Here is a 22,716-nt window from a genome sequence, read left to right as displayed (position 1 = left end):
GCTCAGTGCTCACAGCATCCCTCACTGCCAGGTTTCAGGAATGGTGCAGGAAGGCTCAGGATAAGGCAGAGATGCAGCTCGGGATCTGTTGGAGCAAAAGCCTCAACTCTGGAAAAAAAAATCTCCAAAGTTTTCTTCTATTTTTTTTTCTCAAAAAAAAAAAAAAAAAGGCTTGATTCCTTCTGAAGGAAACCAAAGGGTTTCGTGGCTCTTGAACTGCCCCTGCTGTGTTGTACAAAAGGCTTTACAACCCTTTTTTTTGGAGGATGCAGAGTTGTCAATTCAAAGTGAAGAGTCAAACACCATTTCAGAAAAACACCAAAAAGACATACCGCAGCCCTTCCCCTCTTTCCGTTCCTCTTTTTCCCCTGCCAGAGAAACACAATTTTGTGAAACTTTGGACGTTGACGGCACTTCATTTTCCAATGGAAAAAAGGCTCCCCTGAGGTCCTTCCCCGGCAGCAGGCAGACCTCCTGAGGGAGATGCGCCGGCAGGGTGCGGGGGGCTCCTCCTCACTGCTCAGGCTGCTGCGCTGCCTGCAGACCCCCTGGGACAGGCAGGCAGCGAGAGGCGGCTGGTGCCTTAATGAGCTGACAGCTCAAGGAGAGGAGACAAATGAGAGCAGCGTCTCACAGACGGGAACCCGAGTCCCGAATGGAGATGAAATGACTGGCCCAAGTGCGTGCAAGTAGAGCCACGCTCTGAATCTCCTCCTCCCCTGTGATCCAATGGCACCTGGCACATCAACACCACGGGAACATCCGAAGCACAGCTCACGTTTGGGCTGGTGTTGCTTTACCCATCTTGAACCCCCGGGACGCCAACACGTCGTGCACTCAGCCCTACAATCCACTACTATGGCGTACACTGGTGATTCCCTCTGAAATAGCAAAGCAAAAAGCCTCCCATAAATACTGATTATATAAAAAAACTCCTCTGGGCTAAGCAAGTTAAGAAAAATGGTCCAAACTCACCAGAGGAAGGAAAACACAAATCACCTAACAAACAGCCTGTATCCACTGATCCCTGCTGCTACACTCACATTGTTTGACTTGGCCACCGCTGCACTGCCAGCTGTGCATGTGTGCTGGGCAGCACAAAGCTTACTGGCACCCAGAGGTCCCCAGCACATAAACCCACTGGGAACCCCAGTGATGGGTTGTGCATAGAAAAGCTGGGGAGCTGCAGGTCCTGGTCACAGCATGAATTAAAGGGAGGTGATGTTTGCAAGGACCCAATATCTACCTGGGAACAGGTCTGCACGCACTCCCACTGAGCCCCTCTGTTTCCACCCGACCCATGCAAAGGCTACCAGCCCTCATTGCTGCAACCGAGCCAGGATCCAGCTCTCACCACTCACAGCTGATGGGCTGCCCAGCTCCACCTGCCTAAATATATTTTCCAAGGGACAGAGGAACTTCATCCAGACCATTCCTCAAAGCTCAGGGCAGGAGCTTACTGCTGGGTCTACAACATGAAGCACCACACAACACATTAAAAGTGCTGCCACGTGTGCTTCTGCTCTTGGTGTTTCTCACTATGGGGTCTTCACTCTGAAGCTATGATTTAGGGCAGGATAAACACTGTAACGGGATTAAATCCGCCACTTAAATCCTGAAATTCTCCTCCTGGGTTTACATCGCAAAGTCCTACTCATGGATCAATAGAAAGACACCCACAGCTGTCTCTCTGGGGCTGCCAAGAATGTAATTGCAAAAACACAGAGAAATAAATACAAAACGGCTACAGAAGTGCATGGACTCGCACGGCTCGGTGGACGAGACGTGCCCAGACCATGCAGTGAGATGGACAACTTCTCAGGGAGGGCAGGTTCACCAAGAGGGAGAGAGGCTGACCTCTGGCTGTCTTGATGAGATTGGGATCCCTTCTCAAGTGATTGATCCAATGCCCAACATCCCCCAAATTTCTTGGGGGACAAGGCACATCCTACATAGCACTTCCTGGCTGCCTGGGGGTCACTGCTGTGCTCAGACTGGGGGAACCGGGAGCAGAGGAGGACCCCTGCTGTGACAAGTGAATCTCCCGGTCGGCTGATGGATTTAACGCTGGCCCTGCTGCCACACATGGGACATGAGCAGCACCTTCACAAAGTCTAAATCAAGCTAAGCCAATGCCATAAACCAGAAAAAATACAAAAAAAAAAAAAAAAAAAAGATAAAAAACCAACCCTGCGTCTATGTATAAACAAATGTTCATTTTGAAGCACCAGCTGTCAAAGTCCCGTGGTATCTCTGTTCTCCCAGGAGCTCCCTTTCTGTCTCCCTTGCTGCCATCGCAGCAGCAATGCAACTTCTGAAGAGCACCGACTGGCAGCATGAAAATGGCCGCGGTGATTGTATTGCAACACTTTGCTGCTTCCCTGAGCCGCAGCTCCCTCCTCCGCTGTTGGAAGTGAAGTCCAATCAATGCTAATTAATTAAGGGCCAGAACCTGCCAACCATGGTCACACTGAGTTCAGTGCTGTTCCTTGAATATTCACGGCTCACTCTCTGGCAAAGCAAGAGACTTGGGTGGAAAACAACAGAAATTTGCTTTGCAAGCCAGGAGGGACAGACAGACATGTCCCTCTGCTCTTAGGGCCGAAAGGCGGAGGAGCAGCCTATGCAGGGCAGACCTGACATGCCCCAGCTACACGTCTGCAAAGCAGCATTGACACGATGGGAAGGGCACTAAGTCAGCCTGCAGATGTCCCTAAATGCTCTCCGCAAGAGCTGGCAGAGCAATTTTCCCCATCCAAGACCAAGTGGAGGATGCTCACGATGGGTCCAAGCATCCCTGCCAGCAAGGGGTGGCACATCCTTTCCCTGACCAAACAAAGGGCTGTACTCTGTAATGGAGAGGGATGGGTGTTACTGGGAAAAGCTGGGGAGGCTCCACAGGGGCAAAGCCCTGGAGATAGCTGTGCCATAGAAAAATCCTAGGAAGGTGAATGGACTTCCAGAGGCAGCACTCTAATTTTCTAGTCCGCTGAGCGCAGAAGCTTGCGTATGATCGCCTGCCAGGTGCATCGTGCCTCATTGTGCACCTCCACGCCCTCCAAACAGCAGGCATCCTGCCGAGCTCAGCGGCACCTCTCCACTCCTGAGCAACACCATTGGGCTTTCCTGCTGTGCCCCAAGCCTCCCCCATTGTCCCAGCAGCTGGCACAGGTTGTGGCAGGTCTCCAGGCTCCCGCTGATGGCCAGGCATGGAGGCTTCCCACGGGAAATCACAGCGAGAGGGTTAGATTAAGGTCTGGATTCAATGCCCTCAATGCTGCGTGCCTCAGTTTCTCCCTTGTGCAGCATGCTCTCAGCTGGAACAACTGCAGTGCAGTCCAGGCACCAGCACGGCAGAATCCAACCCGCTGGGGTTTGTGGCTTGGCTGGAGCCAGAGGCTCTCCGTGACTCATCCTAAGGAGTCTGGAGTTCACGGCTCCGGCTGGAGGCTCCCATCGGGAGTGCTCTGGGCTCAGCTTACTGTGCCCCTGGGAGCAGGCTCATGCATGAACATGGATGGAGAGTACAGCCCACCCGTCTGGTTGGAGACATTCACTTGGACTGAATCACTTGGGCATGGGGGGTACCAGAACGGCCCCCACAGCAGACCCCTGTGCACGATGCAGGCTTGCACTGGCCACTGCTGCTTGCAGCGTCATGTTCCTGCCTCTCTGCAGAGCAGAATCACACTTCAGCATAGCAAAGCATCCTTTCCCAACCAGCTCTCCGCCAGCAAAGCTGTGTTACCCAGCAGTGCACACTCCTTGCCCAGCACCCGGACATCAGAAACACATGCATACACATGCAGACCTCATTATACCTTCACAAATTCAGCGGGGGCCAAGGATGATGTGCTACAATACACAGCTCTGCTTTAGGTCATGCAGCCCAGCCTACAAAGCACACAGCTCTTTGCTGGCAAAGTCCTCCATGCTTCCGGCTTTGCAGGTCAATGTTTTTCAGCTTGGGCTCTGCAGACCCCTGGCTGCTTTGTAACACTCCAGAATTGATAATTAAGCAGGTTTAAGCCATCCAGCTGGGCTCTTCTAACAGAAATCTGCACTGGGGGAAATGCTTCAGGCTTTGCAAACTAAAAAAGCTAGGAAGGACATGCCACAGTGTGCTGAACCTGGGACAAAGGGCAGCACATGGCTCTGCCCCATCCACAGGGAGTTTTGCACCATGGTGGATGCATCCTGCCTGGGGTTGTGGTCAGGTACTGACCCTACACATCAAAGTATGCAGATGTGCAAGGAGAAGTTTTAGCCCCTTCCCCTTGTCAGCTGAACAGAGACAAAGGTGATTTCATCCCCCCACTGCAAGCCACATGCACAAAGCCCCCTCCCCAACACCAGCCTCCCCAGCACATGCCTCTGAGCAAAGGAAGGAGGTGCAATCAGCCTCCAGACTACCTTAGCTTCAATTAGCACCCAGTGGCAGCTGAGCCTAAACAATGATCTTTCGGCAAATCCTACGCCAAGAGATCAATGGTCCATACGCCGGACTAATACTGCTGTAACCCCTCCTGCCTCCATCACTGTCGATTGCTTTGCAGTTTCACTTCACTTCTCCACCTGATTGGCCTAGCTGCAGCACTCATTACAAGGTGACACGCATTGCTTTTCCCCTCTGTAACAAGCCTGCCACAGACCCAGCTCAATCCTTCCTCTTCCCCTCCTTTTCCTTTTAATATGCCACAATTATATTGGCTTCTCTGCATGGATCCACTCCATTTAGTGCTGCCCAACACTGCTTATCCTGAAAGATGTTCTTTTCATCCATGGGACAGACTGCACATCTTGCAAGTCGTTCTGCTGCTGGTGGTACGCGTCATGTCCCAACATCTGCTCTCCTGAGCACGCTTCATGGTTCCTTTGCTCTGCTCCTACCCTAGCAAAATCTTCTCCTCAGAAAGCAGAGATGAAGATGCTTGGTCTCAGCATCTTGCTGTGGCTGTGCTCCTGTGTTTTTGGGCTTTGCTTTGTCACCAATGCAGCCCCGTCTGCTACAGCCCTGGGCTCCTTCAGGAGCACTTTGCTCCTCCAGCCCAACACCAGGTGGGCTTTGCAGTCCCAGGGCACAAACCACAACTTCAGGCACTGGAAGCCCTTCAAAGCAGACAAACCAAGTGGCACCTCCAGCCCAAGTCCAGTCGGATTCGTGTCCCTCAGCTGGCAGGACCGGGCCGCTTTGGCAACTTGAGGTGCTGGCTCCCTGGGATGGCCGCGTGTGACTTCCAAGGCGAGACCTTTCCAAGCTTTTGGAGGCTAAGTCAAGCCAAGCCCCTGAAGCGCTTGGTTTCCACTCCAACTGTCACAGCTTTATGAGATCTTCCATTCCTGGCAGCCTTCGCAAATGTAACAGGCATAAAAAACAACAGGCGTAACCCATGGACAAGGATTGCTTCCTCCCTCGCCAAGACAGGCCGCAGCCCTTCCTCAGCAGCCAGGGCTCATGGAAGGAACAAAGAACAGCCCCCAGCCCACCACAAGTCACCTTGTGGGCAATCCCTCAGTGTCCCATATGGCTTCTCATGCTTTCCAAAGGGCCCTGGCAGCTGGGGTTGAACTCCCACACCAGCAGAAACCCCCGGGGCTTCAGCCTGGCCTCAACGCGGCAGAGCTCCTCTGGGGACCTGGCTGGACTGCAAACCCCAGCCCTCCCCTTCCAGCGCTTGTTGATATGTTTAATGAAGTCCAAGAGGTTACTGAGAGACGGTTTTCCTTGCCACTGGCAGAACTAATGAGCCCTGGCAGACTGCAATCCTCTCAGCATTTTCTTCTCATCACAGATGTCAACTATCTTCACCAGTTTTGAGGGACTGCAGATTTACTTATCCAAAACCTGACAAATCCACACTTAAAAAAAAAAAGTAAATCTACAGCTTTGTGATCCACTTCAATACACCAGCTGACAGAGGGGTTCATATTTTTGTTAGCAAAGCATATTTCTTAATATTTCCTTCCCAGCTGTCACACAGGCCCAGGGACAGATGCTTGCTTTGCTCCAGAACCTCATCTCCATCAGTTCCATTTCCAAAACCTCCTTTCATCTCCAGGAAGGGATACACTCAGTGCAAGTGCCTCCAGACAGACTTGTATAGCAAACACAGGTAGCCTCTTGGTTCACTTCTTTTCCACGTCTCACAACTTTGATAATCACAGTCACTCCCAAGAGCAGATCTTCAATGCCTTGAGGCTCCAAGATGTGCTCCCTCTCTTTTAAGTGCCCTCTACTTTCCTCCTGTCCTTTTCCTCTCTCCCCTTTCTCTGCTTTAAGAGCATGCCTCCTTATGAATCGAACAGCATTTTGCACAACAGGACATCCATCTTGCACAGACCTGTAGCTATTTCCAAGAGCATCCCCTGGACAGGAGCAGCGAGCCCACTGCTCCTGGTCCAACAGACACAGAGCAGAGCCATGCTCCCACAGCACATCCCAGCAGAAACCTCTGTGCACACAACCTCCCACAGCACACACAACCTCTCTGTGCACACAGGCTCCCGCAGTGCAAAATTAGCAGCCATCACATAGAAACCAACCGCCTGGATTTTCCAGAGGCTCTTGTTCCCAGCAGGGCTACCCTACAATATGGGCCACGCTCCCGGGGCAGCCAGCTTGGGATCTGCAGGGCCACCAGGCAGGGCTGCAAGGCAGCGGGCAAGGAAACACATGCACTAAAAATAGGCTGTCTGCGGTAGGGGCTGACCACATTTATTAGCAAGCCCGTGCCCTGGCTGACCACAAGGTCAGCCTCCGAGAGCTTGGCCATAATTCACTCCGCGTCTGGGCAGGAAGTCTACTGGAGCTCAGAGAGATGTCCAGTAATAGAAGGATGTTCCAGGAGCTGGGGCTATTTTTGCTGTTTTCTTTCCCTTTTCAGACAGCGAACCTTTCAGGAGATGCATTTTGTGCTGCAAAAGTAGCCAGGTGCTCTGGGACAGAGAAAAGGAGAGGAAGGAAATGGGGGTGCAGCTGGAGAAGAAGGGAGGGAGTTTGCGGCTGGGCTTCCTCTTATCAGACAGCCTCTTATTCACAGCAGGGCTAAAAGATAGCGGGGAAAGATCAGGGCAGTGGCAGTGGGGCCCCAGACCTTTATGGGCTCCTTAACACCCTAATGGCATGCAGCAGTGTTTAATGGGTTGCAGCTGGGGTGTCAGCTCAGCTGGGGGTGAGACGTCCCTGCTGCTTCCCCGCAGCTGTGGGCTAGCAGGAAAGACAGGGGTGCAATGGGAAAACTGTCACAGTAATGGATACCTAGGGATGCAGAGGAAGGGGCTTCCTTGTAAAGGCATCCCAGGGACACCTGACATGAGTTGCAGCTAGCTCGTACCTCCATCCAGCATGTGGTGGGCTAGCAGAGCAGCCCTCAGCAGACGCAGCAACCCCACCAGGATGATGCCAGCCCTGAGCCTGGGCCAGCTTAGCCCCAGGGGAGGAACAGCAACGAGACAAAGCCATAAAGAGCAGATGCCTGCCTTTGAATGGCAGCCTGCAGAGTGATTTAAGAAGGCTCTGCCTTGCGGTAGTGCTCCAGTCCTGATGGCTGCACATACATAGTCGGTGCCGGAACCTTTGTGTGAGGGGTAGCGCGTCCTTACTGAGCCAGGCTGTCACCCACCAGGGTCCCCTACCTCTGGCAATGCTCTCCTCCATTGCCCTGCTGCTTGCACTTTTACCCTTGCGGCGGGGAGGAAGCAGTTCCAAGGCAGAAGCATCTCCTCATAGTACACCCTGGGACCAAGGTCTACCAGGTACAGAAAATGCGAATACCACAAAAATATCACCACGAACCGACACTCATTTAGCCTGCGGACAGGCTGAGCTACGACCCGTGCCTTTACACCGAGCAAACCCTGATAACATCCTTCCAACACCAAGATGTGTCCTTTTATTGATCCAGCACCATGCCTCTGTTCTGGCTCTCTGAGCTCTCCGTGAAGCCAATGTGAGCAGCCTTTTGGCTTCAGGATAGCTTGCAGAGAGTGGGGGATGCAGGGGCAGGTAAGAGGCTGCGCCAAACTGTGCTTCCCAACCAGAAATGTTCTGCAACCAGCTCGTGCGCTGAGCAGGGCTGCAGTTTGGATCAAGGCTGGTGCTTCAGCCAGCTGGATAATGAGAGCATCCAGAATTGTAACAGGAAGGATTAAAAAAATGTAATTGCTAATGGGGAATTAATCGTTAATGTGGTATCATCATTGCAGGAGGGTGTTCCCAGCGTGGCCCTGCAGGGATCTGCTCTTGGCCTGTTCCTAATCACTCGCCTTATCAATTACCTTGCAGGCAGCATAAAACTGGTGCTGGCAAAGTTTGCCAAAAAAACAAAGGCTGATATATATCATGGAAAGGAGAAGTCCATCTCCTGCAACCCCTGTCACAATTAGGTCTGTGTCTCCAAGAGGACAACTCCAGAATGGCCTTGCAGGTGCCATCTAGAGATGAAGTGGCAGAGCAAAACTTGGCCCGAGACGCATGGAGATGCCACAAGGTAGGAAAGCGCTATGTAATGAGGAGGCAGAGCTCTCTCGGTGGGAAGCATGCACCATCGGCAGCCTCCTGCTCGGCACACACGTGCTGTCCTCCCGACCTTGCCTTCCCCAGCGTGAACAGCGAGCGGCTGTGTACAGGCAATTACAGAAATTCCAAAACACTCCGTTGCACACACATCTCACCCTGGGGAAAAGCACAGAAAAGCAAACAACACATGACAGATGTTAGTCATGTCACTTAATGCATGACTGAATGGCAGGCCAATAGTGTGGGAAGAGGAGAAGAGGAGAGGAGAGGAGAGGAGAGGAGAGGAGAGGAGAGGAGAGGAGAGGAGAGGAGAGGAGAGGAGAGGAGAGGAGAGGACAAAGGATGGCTACGAACACAAAACAGTTCAGGGAAGACTGATTTGGGCAATGGGGAAAAAACAAGAATTGGTTTCATGTAAGAGGATGCTCAGTGTAAGCCCAACCATTGGAAGATAAAACATGACCTGGCTGGTGTCTTTAAGTACTTGTCTGGGGGTAAATTTCTGTACTCTGAAATCTAGCAGAGAAAAGCACGAGGAGGTCCAAAGGCTGGATGCTGAGGCTTACCAAATTCAGGGGAGAGGGAGTGCAGCTTAGGTCCCATGGGACACACTCACTGTTGGGGCCAGTTCTGCAGCTCTCATCAAGGCAGGAAGATGCTCTAGTCTGGCCTCTGGCATGGACACACACACTACTCCCTCCTAGCCTTGTATATGGGGTCTTTGGAAGAGCAAAGAGGTGAGAAAAGCTCCAGGACAATCCCTAACCTCTGGGAACTACAGGCTGGAATGGTGCAGGGCATCACTGTCTTGTACTGAGCTTCTTGGACCTAGTGTAGTGATGCACCTCACTGATGCAGCCACTTGCTTTGATAAAAGAGTTCTAAAAAATAGTTATATATGAGATGAACAATGCAGAGCAGATGCCTCAGAGCTGTCAGTCACTGGGACCAGCTCTGAGCATGGCTCCAGCACCCATGAAGCCTGTTCTGGGTTGAAATGAACACCAGCTGCTCCAGAGAAAAGCAAAGGGGAAAAGCACAGCACCGTCTGTCCCTTTGCAGAGCAGAGTCCAAAAACAAGGAAAGCATGAAAGATGCCTCTCCCAAACAACCCGCCAGGCTCCAGGCACTGGCGCAGGACATCCCCAGGAATTACACACTGTAACTATACTTTTACTTCAAATTTTTATAACGGCGAATAATGGGACAAAATCAAGCAGAGAAAGTGGTCAGATGCCCCAGGCTTTGCAAACCCTGTTTGTGAAGTGATCAGTGGGAGTAAAGCTCTGCTCTTTCTCCTAGGGGGTACGGAAGGATCCTAAGATAGCCCAACCTACTGAGCGGGCACTAGCAATAGATGGTAAAACTGGACGTGAGAAAAGCAGCAAGGGATGGAAGAGGGAAGAGGATCACAATCCATCTTTGAAAATTCAGCCATGTGCAAAAATAGAAATAACTCCAGCTGTGAAACAGGGGGAAAAAAGGCAAGGAAAAATCATCCCACGCTTTCTTCTCTCCCATCCCATCTATACTGAAATACAGACATTTCAAAGAGCGAGACGATTTTGCAAAATTGCTATGGAAAAATATACCCTCCTTTCTCCCCAAACACACCCAAGGTGCCAGAGGGTCTGTAGTGGTACCATGTCTGTGGTGGGGACCCACCTGAATCCCAACACCTTAACTGCACAGCATTTGAATGATTGCCAAAGACCTCTCACATGTCTACAAACAAACCACGCGTCCCTGCACAAAACTAGAAACCACCTCCTACACAGAAAATGCAGGCAAAACCCAGGAAACTTCCCCAGAAGCAAAGCTACTAGTTTAACCCCGCCAGATTGATGCCCGGGGGACTTGCATGGGCTGACTGATATAGGAGGAGAGCTGGTCGCATCCCCATCAGCTGTCACAAAAGCTTGGACAATGCGGCAAAGGGCGAAAAGAAGGTACCCACAGATGGTTTTCTCATGGAGAAGCCAATCTGCATGGCTTTGCTGTGCATTTCGAAGGCTGTTTACCGGCCCAGACTTTGTCTTAGCTGAAATGTGGGCAGCATCTCTAACGAGGCGCGTGCGAACGGGAGCTCCTGGGAGGCTTTGCAGCAGAACCGATTGCAAAAGATTAGCGCCGGGGCTGAAGGGAGCGAGAGAGGAGGGAAAGTAATGAAACAAAATCTCTCTTTCTTTTTCTTGGTTGAGGAATGATGGGGGCTAATTGCTTGTTGCTGGTGAGAAAGAGAGGAGATAGCGGCGTCTCCGCTCATCGATAAATTAACCCCGGCATGTGGCATCTGAAACGCATTCATTTCCAGAGACGTTTATCTCTTTCTCTCCTCTCCCGGGTGAAAACATAATTATTGTTTAAACATGAGTTAATTCAGCAAGGTGAGGATCAATACAGCAGAATTACTCCTCTTTTAAAAGCAGAGAAATCTCAGCCTGGGACAGACGTGGATATAACTCCGGCGCAGCTGACAGATGGGGAAGGGGCTTGGCTTGTGGCAGGAGCCCGGGAAGAAGAGCTGCCTCCTGCCCGGGCTGCTGCAGCACCCGGTGTGATGGGAACAGCAGAGCCCAGCCACGGGCAATCACAGCAACAGCTAGGAAGAGCTGGAATCACCCCTGCATGTACACCTTACGGCCTGCCACATCTCCGACATGTAAACCCTTCCTATGTAGAGTTTTGGCAATGCCCCGGGTCTTTTCTCTTTCCTTTCAGGGTGCCCAAGCCCTGCTATGGAGATGTCTGCCCTGTAGGGCACCCTGCCAGCCCTGCTGTCACACACCTGAACCCCTGGCCAACCACAGGTGCAAGCCTTGCAGCAGGCAGCACTGCTTTTTTGCTCGGCTGTGCTTTCCCTGTCCCTGTCCACTGGGCAGAAGTAAATCAGACACATGGCCACACCGTGCCACCAAGCCAACCTGTTCCAACAGCTAGCCTCTGAAAGCCTTATCTCTTTTTCTGTCCCCTTTCAAGTCTACCCCATGCATCCCTTTTTCCTCTACTAAATTCAAGAGCATCCCAATGGCTGTACAAAGCCACCCGTGCTGGCCTGGGTCAGTGAGCTGAGCACTGTGACAGCCTGCCAGAGCCACCCAGTGTGACGGATCAGCGGTGTGGACAGATTGCTTTAGCAGCGATTGGATTAGGGCATGATGCTGCCGAAAGCAAGCACGGTGTGGGGCATCACCAGGATCAAGCCATCCTCCGGAACAAGATTGTCCTTGGGCTCTGTTCAGGGAGGGATGGAGGAACAGCAGCTCGTGCAGATCCCCTCAGCTCTGACCTCCTCCACCTGAAAACTTTGGGGTTTGGGGAGCATTCCTGGCTCCTGCATCCTGAAACATGCCCTTCACTCCTCCAGCTCCAAGGAGAAGGACCGAAGATGAGCAGCAGAGGGGTTAACACATGAGCAACCTCACCAGCACCGCACCCAATGCTGCTTTTATTAATTCATGTGGCACTTTGCAGGACGCTCCAGTAATCACCAGGGTGCACGTGAGAGCCAGGAGCGGGTGGCTGGCCTCACCGCGCCGCGCTCCTGCTCACTTAACAGCTTGTCACATCCTCCTCGCTCAAGTATTCAGTGCTAATGCATCTCTTAAAGTGCTTCATGAGCTATTAAAGTCGAGCGTGCCTCAAGAGCATGATAAATGGACTCTACGCCAGTGTCTTCCCCCCACTCCAGCCAGTCCCTGCCATCAGTGGGATTAATCCAACCTCCTACCCAGCTCCCCCTGCCCGAGTGCCCGGCTGGCAGGGGACGAGTCCAGGGGACAAGGGGAGGGTGCAGCAGGGCACAGGGTGAGCTCTAGGCAGGGGAAACAAGGAAACCCATAAGGTCTCCAAAACAGTGCCTCTGGGGAACAGCCAGATTGAGCGCAGCCCTGCAGCTGCCCTGCTAGCCTTCCTCCAGCTCTTATACCCAATATTTCACCCTCTCTCTGTGGAGCCTGTCTCCTTTTCATGTCCCCCAGTGCAGAGCAGCCTCTCCGGCTCCTGCAGATGGAGAGAGCCCTGCCTCCCTCCACGCACTCCCTCCAGGTGCCTGTTGATGCAATCGGGTCTCAGCAGCTCCGGTTTCGAGCTGGTGCCCCAGACACCTCCCTGCCGGATGCAGCCGGGCAAGGGAAGGAGGAGGGGTGTGGGGACGGGGAGGATGTGCTGCCAAATCCCTGAATCCTGCCGGATCATGGAGCAGAAGGTGGGAATCGCATCAGCTTGCCTGGAATTGCTGCCATAAGGACCCAGGACTATGCTCTCTGCACCGGCACGCTGTAGCCAGTGGCAAAACTCATGGCCAGCACTGGCAGGGAGCAGCCGTTTGCTTCTGCTTAGACAACACATTTCCACGATGCAGATTCCTGAAATACCTGCACCTGGTGTACATCTCCCCAGGTTTGGGCTGTCATCCCCACAGCACAGAGGGAAATAACACAGTGCATTCAAATGATGCGCCACCAGCCTTGACACGGGCTCCTTCAAGGGTCCTGCTAGCACAGCAGGACCAAGCAGCATTGCACACAGCTCAGCACCCAGACACTTTGGGCAGACACCCTGGGAAGGAGCTCGGAACACTCCCTCAGTGCCACGCAGCAAGCTCCCTCTGTATCCTGAGCATGGCTGTCCCCATGCAACAGGGACGTGGCACCAAACTCCAGCTGCTTCATGTCCAGGCAAGCAGGGCTGGCAGCACCCAGCAGCATAAAGCCACCCAGCTGGATTTAGAGCAGCTCAGCAGGGTGCTCCGGCTGGGTTCATCAATCCCACCAAACCCATGGACTTACAGACATCCTCATCAGAGCTAATCAGCAAAATTCCCCTCTATCATCCAACAAAAGCAACTGCAGCCAGGTTTACTGACAGGAAAGACAGGGATTTTTTTTGGGGGGGGGGCATTCTGTCCCACTTTAGCAGGGCTGCCATGGGTGACACCCCATGGCAGGACCCAAGTGGCTGCCCCAAAACTGTCCTGCTCCAATCTGGACCCAAGATTGCATGGGGTCCTCCAGCTCCCAATGCCACCAGCAACTCTGAAATTCAGTCTTTCTAAAGCCCCACATCCTCTGCTCAGCTGGAGAGCCACAAGCTAGAGACGGGCACAGAGGGTGGGTGCCACTGAGCAGTGAGGACAAAGTCCCCCCAAGTAGGTGAGAGCTGGATAGAACACCAGTGACGGTCACAGGGTCGGGCGACAGGCATCGGGGCTGCCAGGTTGCCATTTCTTCCCACTCTCCTTTCCATTGATGGTGCAGAAAACGGGGAGTAAAGGGATGGGGAAAGCTGCAGAGGTGCCCTGGGACATGCAGGGGTCTGGGCGGGACGAGGCACGCTGAGGGGTACCAGTGGGCACTGGTGGGCTGCAGGATGCCCAAACCCTGCAGGAGGGGACGCACACATCAAACAGAGGAGAAAATGATAACATCCAAAAATATAATATTGAGCAAACGCAGACAGCATTCCCAACTTGCGCTAGGAGAGAGGCCAGAGGAGCAGCACCCGCGTTTTTTGGGACCCCCCCTGGCGGGAGAGCTGGCACAAGACTCACCCTGCTGGCTGTGCCTCTGAGCGTACACCACCACCACTGCGGCGAGCACCACGCAGCAGGCTGACGGGACGGGGTTAGCCATCTGTGGAAGCAAGCACAGGCAGGAGCAGTCAGGGTTTGCCCCGGGGGAGCTCGCAGGCAGCACGCCCGGAGACGCACCATGCCGGGCAGGAGCAAGGGAACCGCAAGGAGATGGCACGCAGCAAGATTTCAGCTCAGCAACAGGGGGACTTATTGCAAAAGGAGGCATTTTGCCGGCACACGCTTCGTCGTTCAATGGCCTGTGGCACTTTCCAGCAGAGCTGCCAGCAGACCCAGGTGCCTGCAGGCTACGATTCGCCTTGCACAACTGCTGCAGTTTCCTCCTCTCCTATCCAGCTTCTCCCTCAAGATGTCAAACCCCGGTGCTGCAATCTCTTTGGCAGCTGCAGCATCACCCCAGGAGCTGCCTCCATTCAGGGAGGCAGCTGTGACCTGCTCAAGACCCTGCTCACCCTAAAGATGGGCCAGCAGGGTCAGGATCCCAGGAGATGGGGCCATACCCAGGCTCTACCAAGCAGCAGTCAGTGCTTAGGGTGTGCAAGATGCAGATCCCGGCCCGATACAACTGCAGCAGCATTTCTGGGCGTGCAAGAGACAGCGTGACCCTCGCTTGTCACGCAGCACCTCCTCTTGCAGCTGGGGCCGATGGAGGGGACCTGAGGCAGGAGGGAGCTGCTGGGGACAACGATGGGGAAGGGCCCAGCTGCCAGCCCGCCCGCCAGGAGGTGAATAGCACCGCGTGAAAAGCAAATTACACCTTCAAAACCGTTTAAACCTCTCTAATCTACAGCGCGGTATCGGTAATGCGTGGAGGATTGCCTTTTAATCTGGAACATGAGTACGGGCTCGTTAGCCAGATGGCATCCATTTAGACCTAAATAAAGGGGGAGCTGTATCGGCCAGCAAAAAAAAAAAAAAAATGGCAAAATATATCCCGTTACCTAACACGGCCCTTGCATGGAGGCCAGATGGCCCTGGGTTCGCAGCAGGACATGAGCCTTTGCAGGGCAGGAGGGGAAGGCAAGTGAGGCTGACGGGGGTAGCACCAGCAGGTTTTGGGGTGCAACTGGGCCAGCCTGGCCCCAAATGCCTCTCAGGGGTAGGGATCCTGGGAAGGATTAGGGTGCCGAAAATGGGGAGCCCAGAGAAGGGACAGGGACATTGCGGTGGCCTCACTGCTGGATTTGTGGCTCTGGGTTTGCAGCATGAGGGCTGCGGCACCACAGCATGGATGTACCAGCCCCAGCCCTCCCTGGTCACCTTGAGCAAATCGCTCTGCCCATGCCTCAGTTTCCCCGCCTGTAAAGCAGAGATAATGAAGGTGACCTTCCTTGGAAAGCTCCAAGCGAGGCGCACTAAGTGCTAATTACAACATCGTTATCATTCCCTCTGCTTCTCTCCTGCTCCTCCTTTGCTGTGCACGCTCCCCGCTCTGCATCCTCCACGTGTCCCCTGCGTCCACCGTGCCGCAGCTCCCCTGTGTGACACTGCTGCCACCCCAGCGGCCCCGTCCCGCTGGAGATGTGCCCAGGGGCTGCCACCTGCAGGACGGGACCCCCCATGCACCCCCAAAGCAATCACCCTGCTATCTGAAGCATGAGGTCTGTTTGTTGTAGCCTTAAGCCTCAGTGCCAACTTGATACCAAGCATTATGCTCCCCATCTCGTACCTACAGGTCCTCCCGGGGACCAAAGCCACCTTCCCTCCCTGGCTGCTCCTCCTCTTATCAGTCATTAAAATAATTGCTGCTGTCTCTGCCTTCGTGCCTGGCAGCCTCACCTGAGGCCAGACCCATGCAGAGACAGGTACCACAGGCAGGTGATACCTGAGGGTGATGCAGGTTGGCTACTGGGGGGAAAGAGAGAGCAGGGATATGGCCAAAGTCGTTTGGAAGCCCCCAGACCCTCAGTGCCGGCACAGAGATCTCACCGCTCGGCTGCCTTCCCCCCTGCAAAACTTCATTTCTTCTCAGAGACAAGCCCTGCAGCCAGGCAGGAACCAGAGCTATTTCAGTGTGAAAAATCTAGACAGAAAACCAACTTTTTTCTCACTTGAATCGCAATTTCCCATGCAGTATTTGCTTTGTTTGCCTGTTTTGCCCAAAGCCGTTTTTTGTTTTTTTTTTTTTTCACGAGCACATAACAAAACCTCCACAATTTCTGCAGATGCTTCTAATGCAAATTTCCATTTACTGCGTGTGCTCATTTAATGGTTTCTCTAACAGAAGCCAGCACCCTGGCAAGTGGGTGCACGGGACAATGAGCAGCAGAGCCTCAGCCGTGCTCAAACAGGTGGGTCCCCAGGCTGTGTCCCTGTTCTGGCAGGAAACATATGAAAGGTGACGGTGGGGAACTGCATTTATTACACAGCAAGCCCAGCGGTGGGGAACTCAATCTTCTGCAGAAAAGCAGTTTGGACAATATTTGCTTTTGCCCCTGTAGTGAATCATTTCTTGGCAGGAGAGGGGAAAGTGGAGCTCTGATGGTCATTCTTAGAAGCTGATTCAACGTGGGCATGAGCACGGTCCCCCTCTGGCAGCTCTCAGTCTACACCAAACACATTTCTAGCAGTGCTTCCCCTGGGTTGGACCAGGCTCTGTATAAGCAAGAAGTGGCCATGTGAAGTCCAGAGGCCACCCCAGCAAGCAGGGTTGAGGGCGCAGTGATGTGCCATTAACTGGGGTGGTGTGATGGGGTGGGAGCAGTCCTAGGGCTGGCAGCAAGAGCGAAGGGATTGTGTAAACAGGCAGAAAGGAGGGTGCACAGCCCCAGGGTCCTCTTCCGCAGAGGGACAGATCCTTTCCAGCTCCCCCTTAAAATGATCCCCAAAACCATGGGGACACTTGGTGGTACACCCAGCTGAAAACCACTCAGCCAGCCTGAGCGCATCTGCCAGAGATGTGCCAAAAAAAAAAAAAAAAAAAAAAAAAAAAAAAAAAAAAAAAAAAAAAAAAAAAACACCCTAGTTTCAAAACCTCACATTTGCACGACAAAGCCTTCTGTAGGGAAATTCCCCCCGGCTTTGCTGTTACAGGGCCCGGCTCTGAAGTGGTGATCCAGGAGAGAAAAAAAGCTCCATTAACTCATTTCCTCCCCCTGCGGCTCCGCTGCAGCCTTGCCAAGAGCCTTCCACGGGCTCTCCACAGCGCCGGTGCTGCAGGCGCCGGCCGTCGCTGCAGCCCATGTACTGGGTCTGGTAAAACCACCGCAGCCCGTTCTGCAGACACCAGTCGTAGCTGGTGGGGACCCGGGGTGCCGCCAGCTCCCGTGAGAGCTGCGTGGGACAGGGAGATGAGACGTCCCCAGCCCTGGTCCCCACGGGGGTTGCATCTCTCGTGGCAGCAAGGCAAGGGAAAATAGAGAACTTGTTACTCAACAACTTACACGAGGGGCTTGTTAACAGCCCTAAAACCTGGCCTCGCAGTGCCCCGTCAGCACTGAACCTCACTTTGTAGCTTAAGAGGAGAGAAAAGACAGGCATTGTCATCTCCTTAATGTGTGCTTCACAAAGCCTTACCTGCAGGGTCAGTCCTGCCACTTTAAAGGGCTTCTTAAACCTAGCTTAAGACCCGGATACCAACAGGGTGACTGGTGGTGCCCCCCAGAACAAAGGTGGCACAGGGACTGCTGGGGCCAGCTGAAATTAATTCGCTCCCTGCTCTTGAAGACAGTGGCTTTCCTCCCTCCACCTCTTCCCGTTCCAGAAGGAAAGAGAGACGGGCAGAAAGTGAAGGGAAATCCTTCGAAAAACATCCCAGCTGCTTTGGTTTGATGCACATCGATATAGCCACAGGCTTCCACCAGTGCATTCTCAAGCTTGGAGCCTTGCTATGATGGCTCAAAGAGAAAGGCAGCTACCAGAGCTTCCCACCACGTCCATGAAGATGAAGAAGGAGGCTCTCCTGGGGGCTGAAGCCAGAGCAGCTTTCCAAGAGGTTTCCTGCAGAGCTCGCCAGTTCCACAGGGAGATGTGAGCATTCAGGGATGCGTGAGCATCCCATGAAACTCCTGAGATTCACCAGGGAACTTGCTCTTGGTGAGCTGGTTTCAAGGACAGGTAATTTCTGGCTTGTGTGGATCACAGGCATGTGATGGGCAGGGACCCGAGACCTCCAGGGAGACCAATCTCAGTCATTGCCCTGCATCTGCAGGGGGATTTCACCTCCAGGAACAAGGTGGGTGTCTCTCCCCTTAAAACAGCCCCTGCAAAATGACAAAGTGAGCCCTAAGGCATCAAGACACTGCAGCCCACACCCTGTCCTGCGGGGGATCGTGCTTGCAGCGTGGCTCCCTGCCAGGCTCATCCTCGCTCCCCGAGCATCACACAAACACATCCCTGGGATCACCTCCAGCAACCCTGCCTACGAACAGCCCCTGGATCCACAGCCATCGTCCCAGCCTTGTGCACGGGCAGCTGCCTGCCACCGTCTGTCCCCTCTTCCTGCTCAGGGTGATGTTTCCTGCAGCTTGTACCTGTCCTCGCCGCCGCCACCGCGCAGAGCAGCCTATCTGCAAGCAGAGGGCAGAGGTCCAAGCCCAGCCATCTGTTCCAGCGGTGATAAAAGGCAACACAAACCTCGTCATACTAATAAGCGATGCACGTCTTCGCAACTGGGAGAAAGCACGGGAGAGAGGGAGGGAGGGAGGGAGGAGGCTGAATCCTCACAGGTGTGGGTTGCAGAGAAACACTGCCCCCAAGCCCCTTCTTCACCAGCCCCAGTGCAAGGAAGCTCAGGTGAGCAGCCATACGCGAGCCCCAGTCCTTCATTCCCAATAGGCTCAGGCAGCCTCTGAGATGGAGGAAACAACAGCAAATGAAGTTTTTGTCGCTGTTCTGCGTTCTCCCCCTTTTTACCTAACTTTCCTCCATGCTGAGCGTTTCCTGGCTCCCCGCAGGGAGACATCGCAGGAATCAATCAGATGTCTGCTTCCATTAAAGAAGTGCCACAGATGTTTTTCTGGAGCCTCTGTTAGAGTGGGTTCTAGGGTTTTGTTTCATTTCTGTAGATGCTTCTCACATAAGCTACCCCTATGCCCCCCCTGCTACCAAAACCTTGCCATGTAAACCCATTACAACCTCACATCAGTGACGGGCTATGCTGGCAGTTCTAGTATTTCCCAGTTCCTCTGCGTAGAAGCTGGAGAAATCACCCAAGATCAATGAATTTTGGGGCAGGTTCTGCACATGTCACTTCTCCAGGCTGTGACTGCAGCAAGAATGAGCTCTTGGTGTTGCACTGAAATTTAGTGCTATGACTTCCAGTCTTCGGTCACAGAAACAGAAAATTCATGATGGGAAAAAAAAAAAAATTGCCCCATCAAGCAAAAAGCTCCAAATTTTTCAGAAAGGCCCTGCTGTTGTACTCTGGGTTCAGTTTGTGATTTCCAGGCAAACACTTGCACCATTCCTTATTTTTGCTTGTAGGGCAGCATTGCTCTTCAATTTTGCCCATCATTTTGCTCAAAGCCCTGCTTTTTGCCCTGAGGACAGTCTGTGGCCAGGCTGATTTATGAACTCCCAAACACACCTTAAAAAGCTCCGGGGCAGAGAAAGACATCACAGCGTTAAAGTCCAGCCTGTACCATAGTCACGCTGTCCTAAGCAAAGCAGAGAGGAAAGGGAAAAGCAAAATTAAGGAAGGAGGGGGATGCCCAGAATGAAGCGCTAACATTTTGCATCAAAAAGTCCTCGCATCCTTGCTCTGCATGGTCCTGCGTGGAAAAGCAGAGCTTCAAAGAGTCCCAGTTGCTCCTGTGTTTGCTTTCTTAGTGCAGGTGGATCAGGCTGTCCCATGCCTGGTGCACAACAGGGCTCGGGAGCTGCAGGATACGTGGCTCTGGTACCCCTGGGAAAGGCTCCTCACTCATTTCTGTGCTCCCGCTGCGATGGCGGGTGTGAATTTGATTTGTGATGGGGATGTTGTGGTGCTGCTGGCCAAAATCCCAGCATAGCCGCAGCCTTGGAGAGAAGACAGCAGGAGGATGGACGAAGTTTGCCTTCCAGATCTCCTCCATTGGCTGGTCGTGGCACGGGGCAGAGCAGCTGCTGCATGCACCCATCGCCTGCACAATGGCACACAGGGGACAGCAAACAGCACCACAACCCCCCCGTCTCCTCCACACCCCAGCCCACCCATACTGTGCAAACAACCTCCCTCCCCATTTTGGGGAGGGCACAGGGAGGTGCTGGGGGCCTGCTGACAGGTGAACCCCGGCATCGTCCACAGCGAGGGGCTCACAGGCCACAAGCCATAGTGGGGACAGAGGCCACCCCAGGCAGATGCGACTTGGGGATATTTGTCTGGCACCTGCTGCAGTTTCTTCATCCCGTTGGCCTCACATGTCTCCTGGGGGCTGTCCCCAAATGCCACAACAGCCCCCAGTTTTTGGAGCAGGCAAACGAAGCAGTGAGCAGGGAGAAACTGAGGCACGGGGCTGCTCTGAGGTGCCCTGAGGGTGAGAAGAGTGGCAGCACAGGGGGGAATTATCTGTACCTACATCGGGTCGGCGATGCCAGCAGCACCTTTGACAGACAGAGGGATGTGCCACAGAGCCAAACCCAGGGACAGCACGGGGACTGGAGTAACATGCCTGCCCCCCCTCCCCACTAACACCCTCCTGGGAGATCACAGGGAAGGAACCAACCCCTTTTCTTCAAATCCCCAAGTGTCCCCACCTTGCCATGCTCCAGCAGCTGCCTTGCTTGCAATGCCAGCAGGGTTTCCAGCAGGATCTGGCTCCATGGAACCCCCCCCCACTGCCCCCCAGCATCGCTGCATGCAGCTGCAGGGGGGCACATGCTGGAGCTCCCCCCAGCTGGTGATGCCAAAAAGGCCGGGGGCTGACGCAGCTCACCTGGCTTCCAACACGTCTTTAGGGGGGGTCCTGACACTGCACCCCCACAGGTACCTCTGAGCCCCCCCAGACCCTCACCCCGGGGTCCTGCTGCAGCCGCACCAGAAGCGTTTGCTGGGAGCAAGCAGAGGATGAGGAGGATGAAGCAGGGCTGGTCCGAGGCAGCTGTGCCGAAATAAAAGGCTCCAAAGTCCCTCACCCAAAACTACAGAAAAATTTAATTACCAAGGACAAAACACCATCTGTTTGTGTGGACTGTGACCTCACGCTGGCCCCTGGCTTTAACAGCTCTTAAATTAGCATGTTTGTTAGGGGGTATTAGCTGTTTGACATCAGGGAAGCCGTTCCCAAGGGGGCGAGGAGGGGGGACGGGGTGGTCGCGCACCGAAACGCGTGCCTGGGCAGCGCGGCGAGCTCGGAGACGATGGGGCAGCAAGGAGCAGCCTGGAAGTGCATGTCCTCCAGGACCTCAGCTAGCACACCCTGATAGGAAACGTCCCCCAGCACTGGTAAATGCCACTTTGGAAGTGAGGGTCCCTTCTGAGCATGGCCCTGGGTAGAGGTGATGAACTTTGGTGATCCCAAAACCAGCCGCTGCCAGCTGAGCCTGGGCACCAGCCCCTGCTTGGGCGACAGCCTCAGCTCTCAGCCTCTTTCCAGGTCCACAGCCAAAAAGGAAAGAGAGAACAAGATGTATGCTCCGAGGAAGATTTTGCAACGGGAAGCCAGCAATTAAATAAATACTCAATACGGGGGAAATACGGTTAAAATCAAATTTGTTTCCAGCCCTGCAAGGGAGGGAAGATGCAAACACTGGTACCAAGCCCAGGAACAGATCTATTCCCCAAGTGATGCCAAATTGGGCATGTCCTTTATTTCTTCCTCATGGTTTATGGGGTACAGTATCCGTACTACCTTCCTACCTACCAACACAGGCTGCAGCAAGCAGAAGACGGTCTGAAGTCAACCAGGTTATCTGAGAGAAAGAACAACCCAGCTGGGAGATGTCCCACTTAGTGAGATCTCAGTGGCTTTTTCCTTCAGCACCTGCCTCGTGCTCTGCAAACCCTGCTCCTCTCTGCCAGCCCTCCTCTCCTATCTCTGTGTGGAGGGGATTTGAGGAGCCAATGTTCAGCCACCTCCAGCTTTCCCAAGGAAATCGGTCCCTAGGTGAAAAGGAGCCAGTGATCTGCACGCGGTGTCTGGAGGCTGTCCAAGAGTCTGTCTGAGATTATGCCCCCCAAAATAAGACTTGCACCTATGCTTGCGAGCCTCAAACTCAATGGCAAAACGTGTCAGCCCAGGTCTGAGACTATGTTAACCATGAGAAAACCAGAGCCACTTTTCTAACAAGAGCACATCAAGCCGCCTGCCCCACGCACTGTGCAACGCAGAGCTTGAGCTCTGGAGGAGAGCACGTATGGGGAGCAGGGGAGAGGAACTGGGAGACCTTGTAAAGAGAGGATGTGCAAGGAGAGCACGTTACACATTCCCCTGACATGGCACGGGGCCCGCAGGACCTCATCCCTCCTAACCGAGAGCTCTTTCAGGAGTCTTCATCCAAGAGCCAAGTCCTCTGCATCCATCACAACACAAATGACCGGGGCGCAGCTCTCACCGCCTCTCCCCAGGAGGAAGAAAAAGGCAAAGCCCCAGTGTGAGGCGGAGGGGACGCGGCCTGATCCAGCCCTTTCCCTCCGGTGACCCTATCCCCTCAGCGGCCCCGCCACCGCATCCGGCCCCGGGGGCCG

General features: G+C 53.7%; 1 protein-coding gene across 3 annotated transcripts in view; it reads right to left on the bottom strand.

Moving 5' to 3' along the window:
- Positions 1-22,716, bottom strand: part of CNTFR (ciliary neurotrophic factor receptor) — a 177,500-nt gene that overhangs the window by 62,259 nt on the left and 92,525 nt on the right. For all 3 annotated transcript variants that reach the window (XM_040540225.1, XM_040540226.1, XM_040540227.1), the window contains one exon: positions 14,070-14,151. In XM_040540225.1, coding sequence (XP_040396159.1) covers positions 14,070-14,151 — 82 coding nt within the window. The remainder of the gene's footprint in view (positions 1-14,069; positions 14,152-22,716) is intronic.

The sequence above is a fragment of the Cygnus olor genome, chromosome Z, assembly GCF_009769625.2.
Source record: "Cygnus olor isolate bCygOlo1 chromosome Z, bCygOlo1.pri.v2, whole genome shotgun sequence".
NCBI classification, from domain to species: Eukaryota; Metazoa; Chordata; class Aves; order Anseriformes; family Anatidae; genus Cygnus; species Cygnus olor.
Note: the sequence above shows the minus strand (reverse complement) of the source record. Positions and strands in the feature narration are given on the sequence as shown.